Raw genomic sequence first — 22,326 nt, forward strand, 5'->3', positions numbered from 1 at the left:
CTATGGCTATCACAAAGTAAGTGCATAAGTAAAGGGCTCGGGTAAGAGATAACCTTGGCACGCGGGGATGATGATGTATCCCAAAGTTCACATCCTTGTGGATGCTAATCTCCGTTAGAGCGGTGTGGAGGCACAATTCTCCCGAAGCGCCACAATGGATCACCGTATTCTCCTCACGCCCTTGCACAATGAAAGGTGTCATGACTCCACTAAGGGACCCTTGAGGGCGGTCACTGAACCCGTACAACTGGAGACCCTTGAGGGCGGCCACCGAACCAGTACAGTTGGAGATCCTTGAGGGCGGTCGCCGAACCTGTACAAATTGCCCGGGGCAAGCTCTACACCTTAATTGGAGGCTCTCGAAGCTTGCCCAAACCTTTACACCACAACGATTGAGCTCCACAACAACACCAACCGTCTAGGGTCCCAAAGAACCCAAGAGGAACAAGCTCTTGGGTACCAAGCACCCAAGAGCAATAAGCTACTCAACTTTAACTTCCACGTATCACCATGGAGAACTCAAACCTATGCACCAAATGCTATGGCAAGAGCACACAAAGTGCTCAAGTCCATCTCTCCCAAATCCCACCACAACAATGAATGCTATGGAGGAATACGAGAGGAAGAACAAAGGAGGAGAATACACAAGAACTCCAAGATCTAGATCCAAAGGGTTCCCTCACTTAGAGGAGAGATGGATTGGTGGAAATGTAGATCCAAATCTCCTCTATCTTTTCCATCAAATAGATGTAAGAATCATGGGAGGAATAGGGAGAAAGAAAGATCCAAGAGGTCAACAATGGGGGGGGGGGGACTTGCTCAAAGTCGTTGGGGCCATTAGGGAAGAAGACCCCTTAAATAGGCCCCCACGAATCTAACTGATGTGCTGCAGAAAAACACTAGAGCAGTTGTACCGCTTGGATGGGCGGTACAACCGCTCCAGGCAGGAAAACTAGGGATGATGCGGCCCGAGCGGCACAACGTTGGCGACGTCCGGTTGTACCATTTATTGAAACAATAACCGGAACAACCTCGCAACCACCGCTTAGTACCGCACCCTAAAACCGAGAGGAATCACCCTCGAGTGGTAGATGGGGCGGTACAAGTGTTGGTACAACCGCCCCAGTTTACAAGCATGTCCATGGAGAACAAAATGGTAGAACTGCTCGGTTACCTGGTTGTACTGGTCATTATGAAACAACCGGAACAACTGCTAGGCCATCGCATAGTACTGCGGCCCCAACCCGAGAGGAATCACCCTCCGGGCAGTGTTGGGGCGGCACATGGCCTAGTACAACCGCCCACAAACGTGCAATGGTGGCACGTTAAGTCCCATGCGGTACAACCACAAGGGACACCGGTTGTACCGGTTATTATAAAAATAACCGGGACAACCTTCCAGCCAACGTCGTGTACCACTCCCCAAACCCGAGAGGAATCAACCTTCGGATGGTACATGGAGTGGTACAAAAACCGGTAGTGCTGCCCAATGACTGAGCGGTACAACCACTACCACGCATGGTACAAATTGAGCAGGAAAACAGGTAAGACCAAAACTACCATAGGATGAACTTGGAAATCAAAGAATTCAAGCATGTTGGATAGAAAGCGACTGGAAAAAACTCCAACATCAGAAACATAATAGGAGATGCATATGAAATCCGTTTTCGATGAACTTGAGCTTGTCATAAAGGTAACCACAAGCTCCAAAACATCCCACAGAGAAAATCCAAACGAGAACCAAGAAAGATGATGCCAAGGATGCAAAGGTTTGAGCTCTCTACGAATTATACGAACAAGCTACTCACTCGAGAGAGCCCCCTTGATAGTACAACTATCGATCATATAACCGGGTCTCCCAAATAACACCATGAGACCGATAAGATAGAAAACCTATCAAGGATATACTTGTGCCTTGCACATAATCCAGTTGAGCCACATGATGATGATCTTGACCTCTTCAAGTTGGACTACCTTTCTTGATTGCGCTGGCTCGATTATGACTAGTGAATTGCTCCCCCATACTCCACTATGGGTGAGCCTCTCTTAGGCACATATTCGCATGTCCATTATCACCAGAATGGACGGCAAGCTTCAAGCATGTGATCTCTTCATGATGCTCCACTTGAACTTGCACAACGCAACCTTGATGACGATCACCGCTTGATGTCATCCTCCATGGGTCATATGAGATCTTAATTTATGTAATCTCATGGAAACACACCTAACCCCACAAAGAAACCTCACATAGACCATGGGTTAGTACGCAAAACATAATTGACAATGCTTACCATACCATAAGATCACATGATCCCACTTGGTATATCTTTTAAGCTTTGTGTGTTGATCAACTTAAATCCACTATTTGTACTTAGTCTTGATCAACCTTGTACCTTATCTTCTCTCTTCATAAAGATGGTGTCTTGAAGGTAAACTTGAATGTTCACATAATCTTCTTCTTCAAGACATGCTTTCAGCAGGCTCAACTCTCACATGATTGATATTTGGATAACTCCTTGAGTAACACATTGGTCCATAATTAATATTCTTCTTTTAACCTTGAAACCAACATATGGTCTTCAAGCAATGCATATGGACGAACCCTTCAAATATAACTCAAGGCAACCATTAGTCTATATGGGTTGTCATTAATTACCAAAAGCAAACATGGGGGCACCATGCTCTTTCACCGTGTAACCGCGAGGGTCGGCTCTAAACAAATTGTAAGGCCCCGACCACATCCACCAGTTCCTAACTGTTACGTCTTGCGGGATCTAGATTGGCCCCACAACCCAAAATTAGTCTTTTCTGTGCACTTTGTCCTCACTCGTGTGCACCAAAGACCAACTTTCAGATGGTCACCCATCCTCAAATCGCTCCAAGGCAAGCACGCTTAACTTTGGAGTTCTTTGCGAATGGGTTCTTCGAAAAGAAGGAATTCCTTATTGATATCAGTAGTCTATTTAGACTCTCTCACTAGGCTAGGCTATTCTAACCTAGTCTATTGCAGGCCGCGGCGGATCCCATTTCCCATGATATGTATTCCCCATGTCCGACAGGAAGCTCACCGGACCACTGTGAGCCCCGAAGCTAAATGCTTCAGTGGAAGAGGATGAATAGTCTCCGCCTACGCGAAGACCGGATCATCGTTGGTTTTTGGGTGGGGGAAGACGGTCGTCGTGGCCTACGCCCCTGCAAAACGGGAAAGTCACCAGTTGTGTAACCCAGCGAGACGGTGGCGGTGACCTTCTTTGGACCCAAGCGGCGGCGGCCTCCTTTGGTCTACATTTCCTCGCTGTCGGCGGTGGCCCCAGACATGTCGGCTTCATCATTGTGGCATTGGGGCGCGACCGACGCGGAGTTGGCGACGTTGTCGTTGATGCCCCAGTCAAATTCCTCCCTCCGCCGCCACGTCAACTTTCGCAAACATGGCTTCTTTCTCCTCCTAGCATAGGTGATGCCGGCATCGCTCATGGCAAATTTGGTGGGCGGCAACGTAGGCCAGCCTAGACGGGCGAGGACGACCCATGGTGATGCTAACCTCGACCGGCAGTGGTTGTGGTGCCGGCTCCGGAGAGCTTACCGGCAAGCCAGCATGTATCCGGCTGGCTTGGCGGGCCACCCAGCCAGCTGCAATGTTGGCGAGTTTCTTCTTCTGCTTGCCGGAGAGGCCGTCCCACATGGCTTTGGAGCTCGAGGACATGGCATGTGAGTGGCAAAGAGGAGATGGAGAGTGTGGTGCGGGCGGATGACATGCGCCAAGAGGCAGGGTCTTTAATGTCGACCGGCATGCGGACGACGTGTGGCGCTCGTGCTGCCGGAGTAGGTTCCTCGAGCGACGTGCTAGTTTAATGGAGGTAGGCGGGCGAACGGATGGTGTGTCAATGCGGAGCTCCAGTGAGAGGTTGCGTCTGCTCTGGGTCGGGCGACGCTCCGGGTCGGCGCGCCGTTTCAATATCGGCTCCAGAGAGAGATCGCGTCCGCTCTAGCGCAACATGAATGCGGCATTGATGGCTTCAGGCGGGAAAGGGTGTGAGCGAGGGATAGGGTTTTGGATGGGTCAGGTTGTCGGAGGCATGTGTGGTAGCGGTTCGATCACCCACAAAGCCCCCCCCCCCCCCACCCCCCGGGGGGGTTTGCGGAAAAAGGACGTTCGGACCAGCCCGCAAGCGAATACAGGACCGCATTGGATGGCAAAACACATCCGGACTGTGAGGTCCGAATGGATGGGCGCGGTTTGAGTTTCGCGTTGGTGGAGATGCCCTAACAACGATAGATTCCAACAACTCCACTTTTACGGTTCGGAGTAGTAAACAAGGGTGTGGCTAAGTCTCAGTCGATTGAGACTCAATCAAGTGTTTTATGTAAGATGAAAAAAGAAAAAACTGAAGAAAAAACTGTACGAATATTCATAAAAGATCAAAGGAATATAGCATCGATGAAGACATAACAAAATCTAAGTCGACTGAGACTTACCAAAACTGATTAAACTAACAATCAACTTTGCACAGCAACACTATCAAATTAACCCGCCGGCACCGGCTTTTGACGCCGTGCCGTGTCATGCCCTCGGCAATCTGCATGGCCGGATCGAAAGGTAGAAGAAGTGGGGGCCGAGTCATCCGAGGGAGATAGGGACGCGAGGCCTAGTGGAATCATGTGCTTTGCTCCACGAGGAAATATTCCTGCCGCCTTTGTTTGACAGTCTCTGAAAACTACGGGCTCCACGAGGATGATCTTTCCATTCTTTCCTTGCTCCTCTCAGAGTTGCTAAGCATGTACCGGACCCCTTCCTGTCAAGGACCGGATATTATGGTCTTTGTCTCCGCCGGTTTGATTATTTATCGGTTTTCTTGATTACAAGCTCTGTGATGCATTGGCTGTCCTTGTCCTGCTGGATTTGAATGTGACAACGAAACGGCAACGACCTTTTAGTTAGGCAGTTGTATGGTGGTATGGGTGATGATGGGCTGGTAGTTCTTTTGATTTGTATCTCTCCCTATATATGCATGCTCAGATAAGGATAACTTTACATATACGGTAATGCTAACTAGCGAAGCTGGGAAGGAATTGCCCGTGAAATTGCTCTTGACCGCGAGGAAATTTCCACCATCTAGAACACAAATACATCTCTTACGGGAGGACTAGCTCCACGCAATTTCTTTCTGTATTTTCTTTGTTAGTAAAGTAGTACAAGTTTTTTTTCTTTTTGCTGAAACCATAACAATGGTGGACAGGTGGAGTATATATCTCTACTAGCAGTACTAATCCAATGTATTGACAAGTAAGAAAGGGAATGAATTGATCAAATATTCGCCTCATGCATCTCCATTGGGCAGCTTGGCGTATCTGTATCCGTGGGCTGCCACCACCTCCTCCTCCTCCTTGCTGTCCCTGCACTCGAAGTAGTACGCCGTGACGGCCGCGACGGAGAACACCTCCACGGCGCCCAGCAGGGCCACGTAGGCGGCGCCGGCGGCCACCCCGGCGCACGGGCTCCGCGGCCACAGCCTCAGCGCCAGCGTGTACACCGGCGACACCGCGGCGCCGAGCGCGCACGTCGCGACCACGTAGAGCGCGGCCCGCGCGCTCCTCCCCTCCATCAGCCGCCACGCGCGGGACACCGCCGCCGCGCCGTGCCGCCCCGGCTCCGCCACCGAGACCACGACCGCCACCGCGCAGACGACGGTGAGGTAGACAAGGAAGAGCGACGCGAGGAGCACCAGCAGCACGTCGAGGAAGAGGAGCAGCAGGGAGCGCTCCAGGAGGTAGACGGTGGCCAGCGCCAGCGCGACGATGGCGCCCGCGCAGGCCACCTCGAGGACGTACCCGAAGGCCACGGTCGCGACGGGGCCCCACAGGTTGCCCCTCGCGCCGCCCAGGACGGCGGACACGGTCAGGCGCCGCTCGGTGGCGTCGTCGTCGGCGCCGGAGGAGAACGCCCTGACGGCGGCGAAGACGGTGGCTATCTTGATGGCGGACCCGACGACGACCGCGGCGAGGACGCACGCGCCGACCTCGAGCAGGAGCCGCCTCAGGTCGCCCCTGAGCGCCCTGACGAGGCCCGGGTACGCGGCGCCGGCCGGGTCGGCGCGGCTGATGGCGCTGGCGTCGACCAGCGCGGCCGCGGCGAGGGGCTGCACGGCGAGGGAGTTGGTGAGGAGGAGCACCGCGGCGAGGGCCGCGGTGAGCGCGAGCAGCGGCAGGAAGAGCCCGCCGTGGCGCGCCGGGAGGAGGGCGCCGTGCTTGAGGAAGGCGAAGAAGCACGGTGGCGGCGGTCGGGCCGCCATGGCCGGCTCAGGGATTGAGCTGAGCTAGATCTTGATTGGGTGGGTGGGTGGGCGGGCGGGCGGGTGGGGTTGCTCCGTGGCCCCGTGCGCGCGCGGAGGAGCGGAACGGCGAGCTTATAACGAGAGGATTGTTGACTTTTTTTTATGACGGTGGGTGAACGCGTTGTAGTAGTACCTTGGAAACTTCTTTGTTTGGTTTATTAGTTGGACTTGGATTAGACCGATCGGATGTGGTGCGTTTAGCATTTTTGTGGTGTGGACGGCATGCGAATTTCAGTAGGGAATCGATGGGACCGAGTGTTGATAAACTCCTACTCTGATTACCATCGGCAGACCGTCTAGATATTCAGGGGCAGATCACAGTTCTATAATTCTATCCTTATAAAGATGGCACTTGTACTGTTACAAGAGGATGGTAGGTGTAAAAACAGAAACACCAAAAAAAATTCGCAACCATTGTAACCAAGTCACTTATGCCGTCGGAAGAGCCAGAGCTCGCAACTCGGCCTCGGCACTTTGAACGGGGAATTGCAGTATGTTTCTTCGTCTTCCAGGCAATGAGAGAACCGTCAAGAAAAACACAGTAAGCAGAAAGGGAACGGCGATCCGAAGGATCACCAGCCCACATAGCATTTGAATAGGCCTGGAGCTGTAACGAGTTGGAACGGGGAAAAAGAGACGGGTTATGCCACGAAGATGTCGTAGAACATGAAGAAAGTGACTACAATGAATTGAAGTGGGTGCAGAAACAACTGACTCGGAATATGGAGAGAATAGGAGATATCTGAAGGAGTGAAAGCAAGATAGAAAAAACTCCTAACAAGATGACGATAACGTGTCGGATCAGAAAAGGGCTCACCATCACAAACACGAAGGTGAACATTGAGCTCCATAAGAGTCTCAATAGTGCGCTCATCACAAAGAGCCGCACGAACAAGAAGATCTTGGATATATTTTTCTTGGAAAATTAAAAAACATTAGAGTTGGAGGAAATCTCAATCCCAAGAAAGTAACTGCTCACTGAAACAGGACTTGACGAAGGCAATGTACTTAGAATCGTCATCAGTGATGATCATGTCATCAACATATAGAAAAAGAAGAGTGCAACCAAGTGCCACGAAGATGTCGTAGGACACGAAGAAAGTGACTACAGTGAACTAAAATGGGAGCAGAAACAAACTGACTCGGAATATGGACAGGATGGAAGATATTCGGACGAGTGACTGCAAGATAGAAAAGACTCCAAACAAGATGACGATAACGCGTCGGGTTAGTCAACAGCCCACCATCAGAAGCATGAAGGTGAACATTGAGCTCCATGAGAGTCTCAACAGTGCACTCATCACTAAGAGCGGCACGAGCAAGAAGATCTTGGATATACTTTTCTTGGGAAATAAAAAAGTCATCAGAGGTGGAGGAAATCTCAATCCCAAGAAAGTAATGAAGGGGACTAAGATCAGACATACGAAATTGCTCACTAAGACGGGCCTTGACAAAGGCAATGTACTCAGAATCGTCGCGGGTGATGATCATGTCATCAACATATAGAAGAAGAAAAGTGCAAACATGAGCAGAAAGATGGACAAACGACGTTGGATCATGAGCACTAGGCAAAAAACCAGCCACGGTCACCACAGAGCCAAAACGCTCAAACCAAGAGCGGGTGGCTTGCTTAAGGCCATAGAGAGAGCGACGAACACAGCAAACCATGCCATCAGGAACTGAATACCCAGGTGGTGGTTGCATATAAACCTCCTCACACAACTCGCCATTAAGAAAGGCATTCTTAACATGAAGCTGAAACACAGACCAATGGCGAATAGAGGCCATGGCGAGAAGTGTGCAAATGGTGGTCATATGGGCTACAGAAGAAAATGTATCATCGTAATCACGACCATGCTCCTGCTGAAATCCACAAGCCACAAGACGAGCTTTATAACGCTCAAGAGAACCATCAGAGGGAGTCTTAATCTTATAGACCCACTTACAAGTGACGGGACGAACACGGGGAGGAAGAGGAACCAGATAGCTTAATGTAGTTATGGTCCCTTCTGTGGCTTTCGGGATGCATGCCACCACTGGTGGATGTTTGGGTCGCAATCCACGCCGTGTCTCTGGGTGCTTACCACCATTGGTGGATGTTTGGGCGGTGATCCACGTCGTGTCTCAGTCGGGTGTTGATTAGGCGGATCTTGGCTGGCTCGATCAGATGGTGGTGGATGCTCGGTGGTGGTGCACATGATTTGGCCATCGAGCTTCGCATGCCAGGCTACACTATGCCTCCACCCTCACGACGGTCCTTCAGTAGATATCTATCGTGCTTCAGTGATGGTTGCAGTGTTCCCCACATCGATGCCAGGTGCTAGCATGCACGGTCATTGTCTGCATGGTCAGATCTGCCATCTCAGCAAATGCCCGATATGTGTTCACTTTGATCCGGAATTCTGGTGTTGATTGGGACACTGCAGCATGACTTTTTCACTGGCAAGTTGGTGGCGGCAACACAGAGGACTTCGTCTATGGTGGTGAATACCAGGTCTCGAGTTCCGGTGTGAAACCCTAGGTCTGGCCTTCATTGGTTGTACCTGACAGTGGCAAATTACACTCCCTTGTAGAAAGCACTAACTGGAGAATACTCGGTCATTCTCTTCTGGGTGAAAACCCATGATCTGGCCTATGTGGTTCGATGTGGCAATGACGGTGTTCATGCATCATTTCCTTACTGAATGTATCGTTGTTGGGGGAACCTTCTCGTCGTTCAGGTGTTGTCAAAGGCAGTGGTAGTAGTAGATGTTTTGCTACAGTGGATTGTTCCCCTCGCCTTGACCCCTATGGGTCATTTTCTTTCTTCCTTTTCTGGTTGTGTGCTTCCTAATTGTGCAGAGGCCGGGTGTGTGCCCGTTGTGTCTGTATCCACTTGATGCGACATTATAAGTCAATAAAGAGCGCCCTTTATCGCAAAAATGATTCCAACTAGGGGGAGGGTTATTACTGCATGCCACATCAACATAGTACTCTCTCCGGTCATTTTTAGTCTGCATATAAGTTTTGTTCGAAGTCAAAGAATCTCTACTTTGACCTTCTTTGACCAAACTTATAAAAGAATCAATATTCACAATGCAAAATCAATATTGTTATGTACATTATGAAATTTAGTTTCATACTTTATATATTAGGTATTGTAGTTGTTGATATTTTTAAAATAAATTTGATCAAACTTTGTGAACTTTGACTTAACCCAAATCTAATACGCGGAGCAAAAATAACCGAAAGGAATAGCATTTTATCCGTAAGTTTTGTCCGTAGTTGTAGCAAAGCTCGCGTAATATGGATCGGAGTGGATCCGTAAGTTTTTTCCATAGTTGTAGCAAAGCTCGCGTAATATGGATCGGAGCGGAGCCAAGCATGTTGAAAACTGGTCCCGTGTGGTCTTCCTCTTTGCTCTCTTTCCAAGCCAAAGGACATGGAATCCTGCGCATAATAAGTTGAGCACAAATATCTTTTTATTTTGAAACGGAGGCAAAGATTGCCTCATCTATTAATTAAGCAGAAGAGAATTGCCCAGTTAATTACGAAAAACCAGGCAAAAACCGAAACAACAAGGGCCAAGCCTACACCCAGAAACTGAAACACACAGGGGCAAAGCCCACCCTAATCGACGACATGCCGACCTGCGACCAGACAATGCAGCTCCGACTCTGACGGAGAGCTCAGAAGAACAAAACCAGGCACGGCTGGCGCCACGGAAGATCGCCGAACGAACCACCTGCAGTCGGTCATCGTACACCATAGGGCCCCGCCGCCGCAGCTTCGACTCCACAGCAATAGACAAAACGAGGCAAAAACCACGAACACGCCGGAGAAGAGCCGACTACCGCAACCATTGCCACGTCACCGACATCGCTCGCAACATCATCGTTGCCACAGAAGCCCGATCACCACAGCGATTCTCTCGGGGCCGCCGCCCCGACATCCACCGCTCCGTCGCGCCCAGCACACTCAACCAGCACCGCCTTCCGGGGCTGCTGCCCCGACATACCACCGCTCCCTTGAGCAGCAACGCCGCACAACCCAGCTGCCCGCAGCCCACGCTGCTTAGGGCAACCGCTCGCAAACCACGAACGTTGCACCAAATCCGGGGCCGCCGCCCCGACGTAAAGTCAGACCGCCCCCTCTAAGGCGCATCGACCGAGCCGACATCCCTACCGCCCAAGCGGAACAAAAATGTCACCCAACCAATGTCGAGCCAGAGCCCCACCTCATAGAGCTGCCACTCGCATTGTTTCCGAGATCGCCATCTCTCGGCGCACAATCAGAAACCACCCGGAGCCGCCGCACCGACTTCCACTGTCCCCGACGACGAAGAGATCCGTGCAAACTGCAAAATGCTGACTCTCCAAGGCGATGCCTCCAAGAAGGAAACGACGTAGCCTCCGTCATCGCCCGCTTCGACCACCGAAGCTAGGGATTTCTCCCGGAGAGTTGCTACCTCTTGAGCATGCGTTGGTTTTTCCCTTGAAAAGGAAAGGGTGATGCAGCAAAGTAGCGTAAGTATTTCCCTCAGTTTTTGAGAATCAAGGTATCAATCCAGTAGGAGGCTACACGCAAGTCCCTCGTACCTACACAAACAAATAAGAACCTTGCAACCAACGCCATAAAGGGGTTGTCAATCCCTTCACGGCCACTTGCAAAAGTGAGATCTGATAGAGATGATAAGATAATATTTTTGGTATTTTTTTGATAAAGATTGAAAGTAAAGATTGCAAAATAAACAGCGACAGAAATAGCTAGTTGACGGGAGATTAATATGATGGAAGATAGACCCGGGGGCCATAGGTTTCACTAGTGGCTTCTCTCAAGATAGCATAAGTATTACAGTGGGTGAACAAATTACTGTCGAGCAATTGATAGAAAAGTGCATAATTATGAGAATATCTAGGCATGATCATGTATATAGGCATCACGTCCGCAACAAGTATACCGACTCCTGCCTGAATCTACTACTATTACTCCACACGTCGACCGCTATCCAGCATGCATCTAGAGTATTAAGTTCATAAGAACAGAGTAACGCATTAGGCAAGATGACATGATGTAGAGGGATAAACTCATGTAATATGATATAAACCCCATCTTTTTATCCTCAATGGCAACAATACAATACGTGTCGTTTCCCCTACTGTCACTGGGAAAGGACACTGCAAGATTGAACCCAAAGCTAAGCACTTCTCCCATTGCAAGAAAGATCAATCTAGTAGGCCAAACCAAACTGATAATTCGAAGAGACTTGCAAAGATAACCAATCATACATGAAAGAATTCAGAGAAGATTCAAATATTGTTCATAGATAATCTTGATCATAAACCCACAATTCATCGGATCTCGACAAACACACCGCAAAAAGAGTTACATCGAATAGATCTCCAAGAAGATCGAGGAGAACTTTGTATTGAGATCCAAAGAGAGAGAAGAAGCCATCTAGCTAATAAGTATGGACCCGAAGGTCTGTGGTAAACTACTCACACATCATCGGAGAGGCTATGGTGTTGATGTGAAACCCTCCGTGATCGATTCCCCCTCCGGCAGAACGCCGGAAAAGGACCCAAGATGGGATCTCACGGGTACAGAAGGTTGCGGCGGTGGAATTAGGTTTTGTGGTGCTCCTTAATGGTTTCGGGGTACGTAGGTATATATAGGAGGAAGAAGTAGGTCGGTGGAGCCACGAGGGGCCCACAAGGGTGGAGGGCGCGCCCAGGGGGGTAGGCACGCCCCCTGCCTCGTGGCCTCCTCGTTGATTACTAGACGTCCACTCCAAGTCCTCTGGATCACGTTTTTTCCGAAAATCACGCTCCCAAAGGTTTCATTCCGTTTGGACTCCGTTTGATATTCCTTTTCTGCGAAACACTGAAATAGGCAAAAACAACAACAATTTGCACTGGGCCTTGGGTTAATAGGTTAGTCCCAAAAATAATATAAAAGTGTATAAATAAGCCCATTAAACATCCAAAACAGAATATATAATAGCATGGAGCAATCAAAAATTATAGATACGTTGGAGACGTATCAAGCATCCCCAAGCTTAATTCCTGCTCGTCCTCGAGTAGGTAAATGATAAAAACAAATTTTTTTGATGTGGAATGCTACTTAGCATATTCTTCAATGTAATTTTCTTTATTGTGGCATGAATGTTCAGATCCGAAAGATTCAAGATAAAAGTTTAATATTGACATAAAAATAATAATACTTCAAACATACTAACCAAGCAATTATGTCTTCTCAAAATAACATAGCCAAAGAAATCTCATCCCTACAAAATCATATAGTTTGGCCATGCTTCATTTTCGTCACACAAGATGCTCTCATCTTGCACAACCCCGATGACAAGCCAAGCAATTGTTTCATACTTTAGTAATCTCAAACTTTTTTCAACTTTCACGCAATACATGAGCGTGAGCCATGGATATAGCACTATGTGTGGAATAGAATATGATGATGGGGGTTGTGTGGAGAAGACAAAAAGGAAGAAAGTCTCACATTGACGTGGCTAATCAACGGGCTAGGGAGATGCCCATCAATTGATGTCAATGCAAGGAGTAGGGATTGCCATGCAACGGATGCACTAGAGCTATAAATGTATGAAAGCTCAACAAAAGAAACTAAGTGGGTGTGCATCCAACTTGCTTGCTCATGAAGACCTAGGGAATTTGAGGAAGCCCATCGTCGGAATATACAAGCCAAGTTCTATAATGAAAAATTCCCACTAGTATATGAAAGTGACAAAACAAGAGACTCTCTATCATAAAGATCATGGTGCTACTTTGAAGCACAAGTGTGGAAAAAGGATAGTAGCATTGTCCCTTTTTATTTCTCTTCTTTTTTTTCTCTTTTTTTATTTGGCCTTTCTCTTTTTTTGGCCTTTCTCTTTTTTTGGGGACAATGCTCTATTAATGATAATCATCACACTTCTATTTATTTACAACTCAATGATTAAAACTCGATACTAGAACAAACTATGACTCTATATGAATGCCTCTGGCGGTGTACTGGGAAGGGCAATGAATCAAGAGTGACATGTATGAAATAATATGCATGGTGGCTTTGCCACAACTACGATGTCAACTACATGATCATGCAAGGCAATATGACAATGATGAAGTGTGTCATAATAAACGGAACGGTGGAAAGTTGCATGGAAATATATCTCGAAATGGCTATGGAAATGCCATAATAGGTAGGTATGGTGGCTGTTTTGAGGAAGATATAAGGAGGTTTATGTGTGATAGAGCGTATCGTATCACGGGGTTTGGATGCACCGGCGAAGTTTGCACCAACTCTCCAGGTGATAAAGGGCAATGCATGGTATCGAAGAGGCTAGCAATGATGGAAGGTTGAGAGTGCGTATAATCCATGGACTCAACATTAGTCATAAAGAACTCACATACTTATTGCAAAAATCTACAAGTCATCAAAAACCAAGCACTACGCGCATGCTCCTAGGGGGATAGATTGGTAGGAAAAGACCATCGCTCGTCCCCGACCGCCACTCATAAGGATGGCAATCAAAGAACACCTATGTTTCAAATTTGTCACACAACGTTTACCATACGTGCATGCTACGGGACTTGCAAACTTCAACACAAGTATTTCTCAAATTCACAACTACTCAACTAGCACAACTTTGATATCACTATCTCCATATCTCAAAACAACTATCAAGTATCAAACTTCTCTTAGTATTCAATGCACTTTAAAGTTTTTATCTTGGATGCCTATCATATTAGGACTAATTTTATAACCAAAGCAAATTACCATGCTATTCTAAAGGACTCTCAAAATAATATAAGTGAAGCATGAGAGATCAATAATTTCTATAAAATATAACCACCACCGTGCTCTAAAAGATATAAGTGAAGTGCTAGAGCAAAATTGTTTAGCTCAAAAGATATAAGTGAAGCACATAGAGTATTCTAATAAATTCCGAATAATGTGTGTCTCTCTCAAAAGGTGTGTAGAGCAAGGATGATTGTGGTGAACTAAAAAGCAAAGACTCAAATCATACAAGACGCTCCAAGCAAATCACATATCATGTGGTGAATAAAAATATAGCTCCAAGTAAAGTTACCCATGGACGAAGACAAAAGAGGGGATGCCTTCCTAGGCATCCCCAAGCTTAGGCTTTTGGGTTGTCCTTAGATTTTACCTTGGGGTGCCTTGGGCATCCCAAATCTTAGTCTCTTGCCACTCCTTGTTCCATAATCCATCAAATCTTTACCCAAAACTTGAGAACTTCACAACACAAAACTTAACAGAAAATCTCGTGAGCTCCGTTAGCGAAAGAAAACAAAACACCACTTCAAGGTACTGTAATGAACTCATTATTTATTTATATTTGTGTTAAACCTACTGTATTCCAACTTCTCTATGGTTCATAACCTCCGATACTAGCCATAGATTCATCAAAATAAGCAAACAACACACGAAAAACAGAATCTGTCAAAAACAGAACAGTCTGTAGTAATCTGTACCTAACGAAAACTTCTGGAACTCAAAAAATTCTAAAATAAATTTCTGGACGTGAGGAATTTATATATTAATCATCTGCAAAAATAATCAACTAAATATCACTCTCCAGTAAAAAGTTGCAGCTAATCTCGTGAGCGCTAAAGTTTCTGTTTTTTACAGCAAGATCAAAAAGACTTCACCCAAGTCTTTCCAAAGGTTCTACTTGGCACAAACAGTAAATAAAACACAAAAAAACATCTAACCAGAAGCTAGATGGATTATTTACTCCTAAACAGAACCAAAAATCAAGAAACTAAATTAAAATTGGGTTGCCTCCCAACAAGCGCTATCGTTTAACGCCCCTAGCTAGGCATAAAGGCAAGGATATATCTAGGTATTGCCATCTTTGGCATGCAATCCATAAGTGGCTCTCATGATATATTCATAAGGTAATTTAATTTTCTTTCTAGGAAAGTGTTCCATGCCTTTCCTTAACGAAAATTGGAATCTAATATTCCCTTACTTCATATCAATAATTGCAACAATCGTTCTAAGGAAAGGTCTACCAAGAATAATAGGACATGAAGGATTGCAATCTATATCAAGGACACTGAAATCTACGGGCACATAATTCCAATTTGCAACAATACGAACATCATTAATTCTTCCCATGGGTTTCTTGATGGTGGAATCCGCAAGGTGCAAGTTTAAAGAACAATCATCAAATTCACGGAAACCTAGCAAATCACACAAAGCTTTTGGAATAGTGGAAACACTAGCACCCAAATCACACAAAGCATAGCATTCATGATCTTTAATTTTAATTTTAATAGTAGGTTCCCACTCATCATAAAGTTTTCTAGGGATAGAAACTTCCAATTCAAGCTTTTCTTCATAAGATTGCATTAAAGCATCAACGATATGTTTGGTAAAAGCCTTATTTCGACTATAAGCATGCGGAGAATTTAGCACCGATTGCAACAAGGAAATACAATCTATTAAAGAACAATTATCATAATTAAATTCCTTGAAATCCAAAATAGTGGGTTCATTACTATCTAAAGTTTTGACCTCTTCAATCCCACTTTTACCAAATTTTGCATCAAGATCTAAAAACTCCGAATCATTGGGACGCCTTTTAACTAAAGTTGACTCATATCCAGTCCCATAATTATCAAGATTCATATTGCAAACATAGATTTAATAGGGGACACATCAATTACTTTTAGATCTTCATCCTTATTATCATGAAAACTAGAAGAACACACTTTTATAAAGCAATCTTTCTTAACACGCACTACAGGAAACAGCTACTTTGCCGTCTGCCATGGCGGACGGCAAAGGCTCGAAAGGTGGACGGCAAAGACCTTTGCCGTCAGCCGCGGACGGCAAAAGGCTCCGGCAAAGAAGGCTACGGTAAACAGCTTCTTTGCCGTCTGCTTCCTGGCGGCGGACGGCAAAGGCTCTTTGCCGTCTGCGGCGGACGGCAAAGAGGGCGGACGGCAATATTTGCGCTGTCAGTCCGTTAAGTGGCTAACGGCAGACCTTTGCCGTCCGCCGCAGACGGCAAAGAGCCTTTGGTCTTTGCCGTCCGCCTTATGATGTCATCTACACGTCACTAGATGCCAGGTTCTTTGCCGTCCGCCACGGACGGCAAAGTCTTTGCCGTCTGCCACTGTAGGCAAACTGACCAAATGGGTCAGCTCCCAGGAAGCACAGTTGGCTGCCACGTGGCTTCTTTGCCGTCCGCGGCGGACGGCAAAGAGCTCTTTGCCGTCGGTGGCAGACGGCAAAGAGCCTGCATATTGTCTGTTTTTTCTGTTTTTTATTAAATCCCACAATTTGCAGCACATATCACATATATAAGTTTCATATCCAGCACATATCCAACACATATCTAGCACATAAGTTTCATATCACATATCACATCAGTTTCATCCATACACATTGTTCATACATAAGGAAGTTCCATCCATACACATTGTTCCATCCATATATATATTACAATGCAAAGTGTCATGAAGATAGCAAGCTAGATACAATGCAAAGTTTCATCAAAGGAAAAGCAAGCACTCCATCATAGCAAGCTAGCTTCCATCAAGTGAATGAAATCTGCAAAATGGTAAATAAGAAAGTTAGAAATAGGTGACTAGAACAAGAAGAAGACTAGAAAAGAAGAAGACTAGAACAAGAAGTATATGTCATTTATGAGCTAACTTAGGTGAAATGGATCATATATGAGCTAACTAAGTTGAAATGGGTTGTTTATGAGCTAACTTAGTTGAAATGGATCATTTATGAGCTAACTTAGTTGAAATGGGTCGTTTATGAGCTAACTAAGGTGAAGGGCATCGTTTTTGAGCTAAGTAAGGTGAAATGGGTCATTTTGGAGCTAACCTAGTTGAAATGGATCGTTTTTGAGCTAACTTAGTTGAAATGGATCGTTTTTGAGGTAACTAAGGTGAAATGGGTCGTTTTTTAGCTCACTTAGGTCAAAAGGATCGTTTTTGAGCTAACTTAGTTGAAATGGATCGTTTATGAGCTAACTTTGTTGAAATGGATCATTTTTTAGCTAATTTAGTTGAAATGGATCGTTTTTTAGCTAACTTAGGTGAAATGGATCATTTAAGAGCTAATTTAGGTGAAATGGATCGTTTTTTTGCTCACTTAGGTCAAATGGATCGTTTATGAGCTAAATTAGTTGAAATGGATCGTTTATGAGATAACCTAGGTAAGATGGGTCATTTTGGAGTTAACGTAGGTGAAATGGGCCATTTTAAAGCTAACGTAGGTAAAATGGATCATTTAGGAGCTAATCTAGGTGAAATGGGTCATTTTTGAGCTAACTTGGATGAACTGCATCATTTATAAGCTAACCTAGGTAAAATGGGTCATTTTGGAGGAAAATAAGCTAACTCTAGGTCATTATGGTAAGCATATTGGAGGAAATAAAGCTAAGTCTAGGTCTTTATGCATTTGTTAAGCAAAACACTAGAGAAACTTACCGTGATCAGGGAGGTGTAGGACCGGGGTGGCTAGTGCCGCTACCTGGAGAAGGATCGTGCGATGCGTTTCTGGAGTTAAGCTGCAACAAAGATCATTTCCAATGTCTCGTTAGCATTACGACACTCAAATGTTGAGACTACCAACTAATGTCCATTCAAACTAAACTCACCGTGCTCCCAGGAGCAATCACTGGCATCGGCGGAGCGGGCTGACCGGACTTCTCGCACACAGACTGCACATTTGGTTTTCAGAACAGAGTCATACTAGTTAGTAATGAGACTCAAATGTTAAGACTAGCAAGTAATCTGCAGAAGAAACTTACCACAAGGAGCTCGTACATGGCCCTTGCCTGCATGTCATTCCGTGCCCTCTCCTCCTCCATCATCTTTCTCGTCCTCTCCTCCATCTCCCGCTGCCTCTCCGCCGCCTCCGCCAGAAGTTTCTCCGTTCTATCTCTCTCAGTCTGTATAGCAGCCTGCAACACCACTCACATGACCATTTGTAATCATTGATGGAAGCGCACACAATGTAATGGAGAAAGATAACTGAGTACGTATCACTAACCTTGATGGCGAGTTGCACTGGCCGTTCACGAGGCCTTATCTCAGGAGCGGAGCTCGACTGGCGCGCCTTGATCTCCGGGAGAGTGCTAGGACAACGGATAAGTCCATCTCCAATGGCTATGGAGCCATGGGACCTCCCGCCACCAGATATCATCACCAGCTCTGGATCAATGGGACCCTGGCTCGGGTTAAAGTCCTCCCCTTTCCTCGCCTTCCCCTCATCTCTATATCTCACGAGCTTGTTGTGGGAGGAGATGTTGGTGAAGTTGTTTGCATCATCGAGGTCAGACTGAGAGAAAGCCTTGACTTTCTTGTAAGAGCCAGTGTGGGCCATGGCATACAGGTCGTACACCTCTGGCACCTTATCCGCCTTATTGTGGCGTGCCTGAAAGAGAGAAGCAATGAAAGTTAGTAATTAAAGGGCTCAAGCTAGCATGATGAATGAATTGCATGAATCATGAAGCAAACCACATACCCAGTTGCGCCCGAACTGATATAAGTTGGAGCTGCCTTGATGGTGTGGCACACCTTCCATTTGGGCACGTTTGTCCTTGGCCTGGTTGTGGAGGGCTAGCCATTCTTGTGAGCACCACTCATCGACCAACACCTCCCAACAATCCATCCGATCCGCACACCATCTCGGAGGCGCCTAAGTTAGCAAATAGAAACTTGAGCGCTACGGCTAAGAATTACTAAATGAAGGAACTTAAGTAGAAGGCCTTAAGAATTACCTTCATGTACTGCTCCTTACTCAGGAACTTATCGCGGCACGCCGGCTTGGTCTTCTTGATACCACGCAAGGCGTAGTAGTCTCGAACAGCCTGCACCCGAGCCTCGTGCCGTAAGTTCTGGAGTAGGCGCTTGCAGACGTTCTCGATAACATTTGCGCAGTCCTCCTCGTATCCCTCCTCACACCTGTAGAATGTCTGCAATCAAATGAGACAATATTGATTAGTACAATTAATAACTAGCTAGTTGAAGATTTTGAAATGTGTAAAGGAGAAATTACCCAGAACGTCCTGATCACCATGTCTGCCCTCGTGTCGCACACGACACCGTCGATAATGACATCCGGCGGGGCCGGGGCAGCCACGTAGTGCTCCCAGCTCAACCCAAGCTCTGGAAGCCGACCCTCACCAGGCAACGTGACAAACCCCGGGAAGTTTTGCCGGCAAAGAACTCCAAGGACGGAGTTGGGCCGGCGGACACTATGATGGTGGTCCCAACCCCTGCAGCATGACAAGGCCAACGCATTAGTTATTTGAAGAAACGTGAATGCAGAAGGTACAAAAATTTTAAATGCACTTACGTACCTCTCCCCATCAGGGAAGATCAACCACCTCTGCTCGCGGGTCGCCGGCACGGACGGGAGCCGTGTAGCACCACGCTGGTAGACGGTGCCACCCTCCTCCTCAAGATCAGTCGGCTCCCCGCCATCATCAGCATGGCCACTCGGCTCCTCGGGCTGATCCGGCCAGGTACCCCATCCGGACGTGTGCTCCTCCGGGGTCTCGTGGGCCGAACTCTCGTGGGCCGAAGGCCAGTCGACCCGAGGCTCGTGGGCCCAAGACCCGTGGACCGGAGGCTCGTGGACCGGAGTCCGTGTAGCCTCCTCCTCGGACGAGTCCACCCTAGCAGTCACGTGCTCGGGTGAAACAGCTGGGGGTGGCGGCGAGGAAGGCGCCCTAGCAGTCACCCTACCTCCTCTCCCGCGACCACGTGCCCCACCTCCTCTCTTCCTACCTCGTCCCCTGCTGGGCACCGCGGTGGACGAAGAAGGGCCCGGCGGTGTGGACATACTGTCCAGCAACGCTCGGCGAAGAGGTACGTCTGGAATCGAAGACCTCAGACCACGCGCCGAGGAAGAAGGAGCCTTGGCGCGCTCCCGACCAGCGCCCACCATCTTTCAACACCTGCCATGACAAACAGTAAACGAAATTAGTACAACATAAAAAAAGACCGACATGAATAATAATATGTGTATCACTTAAGTGTATCATCATCAAGTACAACATTAAAAAATTTAATACCTGACACTACTAATAATCTCGATCAGTATCATCAATAAATGCATAATCATCATCATCACTATAATCAATGACGGGCTCATAGGGTTCAGTGGCATCAACATGTGCAAGGCCACCTTGACGTAATCGGTCAAGCAATGACAGGTCATCCGCAGCAGTAACCTCTTCTTGTTCCGGCTCTTCTTGTTCCTCCTCTGGGGTGATGTCGGATTCACTGTCACTGTCTACTTCAATGTTTTGGGGTGAAGTATAGCGGTTCTTGAAACGCTTTTTGGAAAGACGTGTCTCTTGGAAGAATTCTCCTTCATATGTGTCTGGGTTAATGTGAGGTTCATAATCCTCTTCCTTTGGGGGAGATAGTCTAGCACGTGGCGGCACTTCATAAACGACATCCCAACCTTTCAGATTTGGATTAGTTTGGCAGGCCCACGGTAGATAGAATACTTGGGTCGCCTGTTGAGCCGTAATATAGACATCAGGAACATCTAAATGGGTGCTTTGGTTGATTTCAACTAGCCCTATATGTTCATGAGTTCTTCTAGTCTCCTTCGGCTGAAACCAATAACATTTGAAGACTACGACATTCGGTGGGTTTTCACCATAGAATAGAAGTTCATAAATTGCTTCAACTCTCCCATAATACTCGGTACCTCCTTCGCCGATAGCAGATACACAACAATTTGTAGACTTTCGGTCGGCCATAGATAGCTCTTTGCCATAGGTACGAAAGCGATACCCGTTGATGTCGTATTTGTCAAATGAACGGACCTTATAGTCAAAACCATTAGCGACTTGTCTCAATTCGGCGTCCATAGACTCTGAATTAGCCTACAAGTTTAATATGAAAGGATTGTTGCATTACGCACAAATTAGCGAATGAAACCGGGATAGCCGCCTACAAATTAGCCTACAAGTCTAATAGAAATTACCGTTTGTTTGAACCAAGAGATGAAACCGGGATAGCCGCCACCTTGCTTTGCGAGAAGCTCATACTCTTCGACAGAATCCTTTTGGATCACCGCTCCATACGAGAATAAGGCGACGTATCGACTGTATGAAATATCCAGGAATAAGAGCAGTTCAAAGGAAATAGAAGTTGCGAAACTATGTACCGAGAACTTACTCGATGTACGGCCGCACTTCTATCAGGTTGTTGAAGATATACAACGAAATGGTCCGCCATTGTTCGTTATCCAAAGATACTGGATTTGAAACACTGGCTGGTGCGAGATTCCCTTTGAATAGGCTGAGGTTGGATCCACCCTTTTTAGGGTCGTCAGCATTGTACCGAGGCTTCGGATTATGCAAATGACGATTTTTGGCTTCGTAGTGTGCTGTCACGAAGTTTGCCGCCTCCTCAGTGATGAATGCCTCAGCCATCGATGCTTCAATTCTACGTTTATTTTTACATTTTTGTCGAAGCGTCTTCTGCATCCTCTCAGTTGGGTAGCACCAACGATTTTGCACGGGCCCCCCCAATCTTGCCTCGGTCGGGAGATGCAAAATCAAATGTTGCATTGGATTAAAGAAGCCCGGTGGAAAGATCTTCTCTAACTTGCAGATCAACTCCGGCGCCAACTCTTCCATTTCTTCTAGCACGCTAGGCGATAGTTCTTTCGCACAAAGAACACGGAAGAAATAGCTGAGTTCTGCCAGTACTAGCCATTCATCCTCAGGGATGAAGCCACGCAACATCACCGGCATTACCCGCTCAATCCATATGTGCCAATCATGACTCTTGAGACCAAATATCTTCAATTTATCAAGACTGGCTCCCCTCTGTAGATTCGCTGCATACCCATCGGGGAACATCAACTGCATTTTCACCCACAAGATAATTTCCCTCATAGCCGGCCTTCCAAGATTGAACCATGCCTTTGGCTTCGTCCAGTTCTGCTTTCCTTTCGGTTCTTTCATGTTTTGTAACGGCCTATCACA

General features: G+C 46.9%; 1 protein-coding gene across 1 annotated transcript; it reads right to left on the reverse strand.

Annotated features, from left to right (window-relative positions):
• Nucleotides 1–5,133: 5,133 nt before the first annotated feature.
• LOC123048690 (uncharacterized) lies at nucleotides 5,134–6,334 on the reverse strand. Its single transcript, XM_044471735.1, has one exon. It carries the CDS (start codon nucleotides 6,288–6,290, stop codon nucleotides 5,319–5,321), a length of 972 nt encoding a protein of 323 aa, XP_044327670.1. The 5' UTR covers nucleotides 6,291–6,334; the 3' UTR covers nucleotides 5,134–5,318.
• Between the last annotated feature and the right edge of the window lie 15,992 nt (nucleotides 6,335–22,326).

The sequence above is a fragment of the Triticum aestivum genome, chromosome 2D (genome assembly GCF_018294505.1).
Source record: "Triticum aestivum cultivar Chinese Spring chromosome 2D, IWGSC CS RefSeq v2.1, whole genome shotgun sequence".
In the NCBI taxonomy this organism is placed as follows: Eukaryota; Viridiplantae; Streptophyta; class Magnoliopsida; order Poales; family Poaceae; genus Triticum; species Triticum aestivum.